We start from the raw sequence: 3648 nt of genomic DNA on the forward strand, positions 1-3648 counted from the left end.
CAGTTCAAGTGGCGCTGCAAATGGATTGGGACGATTGGTCATTGTACGTTGGTAGGCAGAGGATTTGCGGAAAGAAGTACAGTGGCGCTCTGTTCAACTCGAACAGGATCTCCCACTCTTTTTCGGCATGGACGGCACGCACACGGCTGCGGGCAGCCCCAACGTGACGGTGGCGAACGTCCTGTTGTACGGCCGCGTGCTGGGCGCGGGCGATCTGCAGCGACTGCAACTCGGCAGCTGCACGATTCCGCCGCGGGGTGCCGAGAGGGCGGTCGCGGCGGTGGTGCGGGGGCGGCTCCCGGGCCGCACGCCGAAGGCGGCGTTGCCAGCGACGCTCAGCCGACGGCGGTTGATGTTGCAGCCGAAGTCGACCACTGGCGACGCTTCTGTGCCTTCACGGCCTCATCCTCCACCACCACAGAGCGCAGACGCTGGCTTGGCGTCCGGTGGGGGAAGGGGTGACGACACTTTGCGTGGGCGTGTGTCTCGGGCAATGCTGTTGACTCTTCTTCGGCTGCGGGGCGCTGCGGCAGTCTTCTGAGCCAAAAGAAGTCTGGACTTGTGACTCCTCATGGAGAGGAGCGTGCGGCGGTACTGGTGAGTCCATTTCGTGGAGACACTTAAAAAAAAAAGGCTTATTTTCCCCTCTTATTGCTGCTGGTGCTTTGCTGGAGTAGTTGACGCCCACTTTCTTTTCTCCGTTCTTCTCTGCTCCAACGGTCGCTTTCTACATGCACTGTCGCGCGTAACGACTTTTCATTCCTGTTTGCTTTTTTTGTTGCCTACACACACGCGCGATGGAAGCCGCACTGCTGTGCGCCTCGCGGATTTGGCGCAACTGCCTCCCTGCTGAAGAGCAGGCCGAATGCTGCACGAAATGTGAGAGAGATGTGTGGGCTCATGCAATTGGGGCGATGTTTGTTTGTTTTTTTGTGCGGGTAATGAATACACACACACACACACACACACACACTGCCCTCTTGTGCTGCTGGACACGTGAAAGTAAATAAACACCTGCCGAAGTAATTTAAATTTTTTTCGTTGCCCCTGGGCGGCCTGCCGAAAGTCTACATTCTTAATAATTTGGGGATAAATCACTGCGGCCTAAGTTTAGTTTGTGCGCCGTGTTCGCCACTTTCGCTGCGTGTCTCCGTGCCCTGCTTGCTCCCGCCGTCGCTGGTTGTGCGGCTGACACGCCTCCATCTCCTCCTTCCCGCTGGAGGCACCGGCAGTCGACGACGACGACTCTTTTTTTTTTGTTCTCCGCTGCGGTAGCGTGTCAGAGACGGGGCGTGCGGCCGCCGCTTTCTGCGCCCGCTGCGGCGGGAGTGAATAGACGATGGGGCGTGTGTCTCACTGCGAGTGTGCGTGGGGGCGCCGTTTCATCGCAGCCTGCGGTGCGGTACGATGGCAGTCGGTGAGGGCAGAGCAGCCGCAGAATGTGCGGCGGACTTTGGGCCCGCCCCGTCCCTCTCGCTGCGGCTGCGTGTGTGCGCTGCTCTTGTGTTCTTCGCCCCGCGCATGTGCGTGTGTAGGGGGAGTGCGGCCGCGAGTGGTTCGTCCGTTGCCGTCGTGACGGAGGCGCAGAGGCGAAGTGGACGCCACTGCCGTGTAGTTCCGACTTCGTGCGGCCCGCGCGACGCGTTTGAGCCGCCGCTGCGGGTGTGCGTCCCTCTGGCGCAGCTGGCCGCTGTGGGTTGTTGCTGCCGGGGCCTGTTGCGCCCCGCCAGCCGCCCGTCCTCCCGCTGTGTGGCTGCGGGGGCGTTGGGGAGGTGCGTCTCGTGTGTGCCTCTCTCTTTTTCTTCTCTCTCTTTTGCGGCTGTGAAGAATTCGTTTTTTTTTTTTCAGTGCTAATGATACGGCGAACACGCACAGACACACAAACCAGTTGAGTGAAGGGAGTATCGATAATGTGGCGGAGTTTCGTGCGATTTCACGTTGCAATGCGGCGAAAGCTGTGCGTCTCAATTGTCCCGGCGAGAGCTGCCGCGGTCCGGCCGCGTGGGGTGCGCAGCATTCCGCAGCCGCAACTGTGCGTCGGCGACGCGTGTGCCCGTTGGCCGCCCGCCGGCGGTGTGCGTGGGGTCCTCCACCCATCGTTTCTTCTGATGGCGCCGCGCCGCGTGCCCGGCGGTGGCGCGCGGGTCGCACAGGGCCAAGGGAGGGAGCAGGGAAATAAACAACCGTGGACACTTACCACCAGCGTCGACGATGTGCTATTGGGGAGCGAGTCCGGCATTGAGAGAATGACGCTAAACGACTTCATTCGGAGGTACGTTGACCCCGATTTTGTGCTCGAAGGCCGCAATGTAATGATGGGGGTGTTTGCGCGTAGGCCTGAGAGGTACGTCACTGACCCGGAGCTTCGCGGGGACATTCTAAGCTTACCAGAGTACCAGCTCCTGGAGGACGCACGCAAGCTAATGGAGCATAGGGTGAATTGTCTTGAACACTGGAAGGAATTTCCACAGAAGGACACGGTTACTCTTCTTGCTAAGGGAAAACTTGACTCAGCCCTTGCTGCGGCGGAGGCAAACGAAAAGGCAAAACTGGAAGCAGTCCCAGCTGCACCGGTGATTCTGGAGGGTTTTTACGACTCTGTTTTCAACGCGAGGTGGAGTCACGTCTTGGAATTTCCCGAGGGCGAAGGGAATAATATGGTGGTGCGAATGGAGGTGAAGGCGGGCGAACCAACGCAGTCGTGGGTGTACAAGGCGAAGGGCATGACTTTTGAACTGGATGCCGCTGCATACCGGTCTCGTGCACCGCGCCCAAGGCTGCTGATACTCTCCTCGGAGCAGGGCTGGCCGTGCACATTGGCGCACGAGGGAGCTTCTACCAAAGATTTCTACGTTAACTTCGAGGTGGAGCGTGTTTGGCGGATCGTGCAGGGCGATCTGAACCAATTGTTCGAAAACAAAGGTCAAACAAAGTTAAAAATGGGGCGGCGTCTCTTGATTGGGACGCCCGGTATCGGGAAGTCGATGGCTGCCGGCTCATACCTTCTCTACAAGATGCTGCGCCACGATGATAATAAGCTCCAAGTGGTGGTGTATTGCTTTGGAGAAAATTTGGCGTGCGTGTTTGACAAGACGACGAGAACAGTGACGGAGCACGAGGGTGAGAGCGGTGTAGGAAGCGTGTTGAAGGATTTGGTTCGGCGTGGAATGCAGGGGTATATTATCTTTGATGTGGCAAAGGAAGGAGGACCACCACCGGCAACTTTTTTGCGCTCTGAAACATGGGGCATGATTGTGGTGTCCTCTCCAAAGCTAAGCAACTATAATGAATGGGAGAAACAAGTGGGTGCCATGCGAATCATCATGAATTGCCCGGACGAGCTTGATGTGAAGGCGATGTGTGCCTGGGAGACGCGCGATAAGTCTGCAGAGGAGCAAACTCAGTACTGGACGATGGTTGAGGAGCGCATGCTTAGCGTCGGACCGATTCTACGTTACCTCTTTAATAAGAAGAAGTATAGGGGACGCGTGGCGGCGGTTAAAAGTGCCTTGACAGCGATTCGAGATTTGGATGTTAGTCAGTACTTTACGCAAGGAAATGAGAAGCCGTGGTATTCTGAAAATCCGTCTCACAGGCTTGTCAAAATTGTCAGGGTTGTAGAAGACGATGTTGAGGTCTTTTACAACG

The 3648-nt window shown here is 57.4% G+C and overlaps 3 protein-coding genes across 3 annotated transcripts, besides 1 other annotated feature; all 3 read left to right on the plus strand.

The window, feature by feature from the left end:
- Positions 1-127: 127 nt before the first annotated feature.
- On the plus strand, positions 128-541 carry Tco025E_09109 (uncharacterized protein; the record flags this gene model as incomplete). Its single annotated transcript, XM_029375935.1, has 1 exon — positions 128-541. One exon carries the CDS (start codon positions 128-130, stop codon positions 539-541), a length of 414 nt encoding a protein of 137 aa, XP_029224008.1.
- Positions 542-947: 406 nt separating this feature from the next.
- Positions 948-973: a microsatellite.
- Positions 974-1407: 434 nt separating this feature from the next.
- Tco025E_09110 (uncharacterized protein) lies at positions 1408-1854 on the plus strand (the record flags this gene model as incomplete). The annotated part of the gene is made up of 1 exon (XM_029375936.1): positions 1408-1854. The coding sequence occupies one exon, from the start codon at positions 1408-1410 to the stop codon at positions 1852-1854; it is 447 nt and encodes a 148-aa protein (XP_029224009.1).
- Positions 1855-1910: 56 nt separating this feature from the next.
- On the plus strand, positions 1911-3648 carry Tco025E_09111 (retrotransposon hot spot (RHS) protein; the record flags this gene model as incomplete). The annotated part of the gene is made up of 1 exon (XM_029375937.1): positions 1911-3648. A coding segment is annotated over one exon (1738 nt), but the record flags the coding sequence as incomplete, so codon positions are not given.

Source organism: Trypanosoma conorhini (genome assembly GCF_003719485.1).
Source record: "Trypanosoma conorhini strain 025E chromosome Unknown Tco_14.4_contig_00981, whole genome shotgun sequence".
NCBI lineage: Eukaryota > Euglenozoa > Kinetoplastea > Trypanosomatida > Trypanosomatidae > Trypanosoma > Trypanosoma conorhini.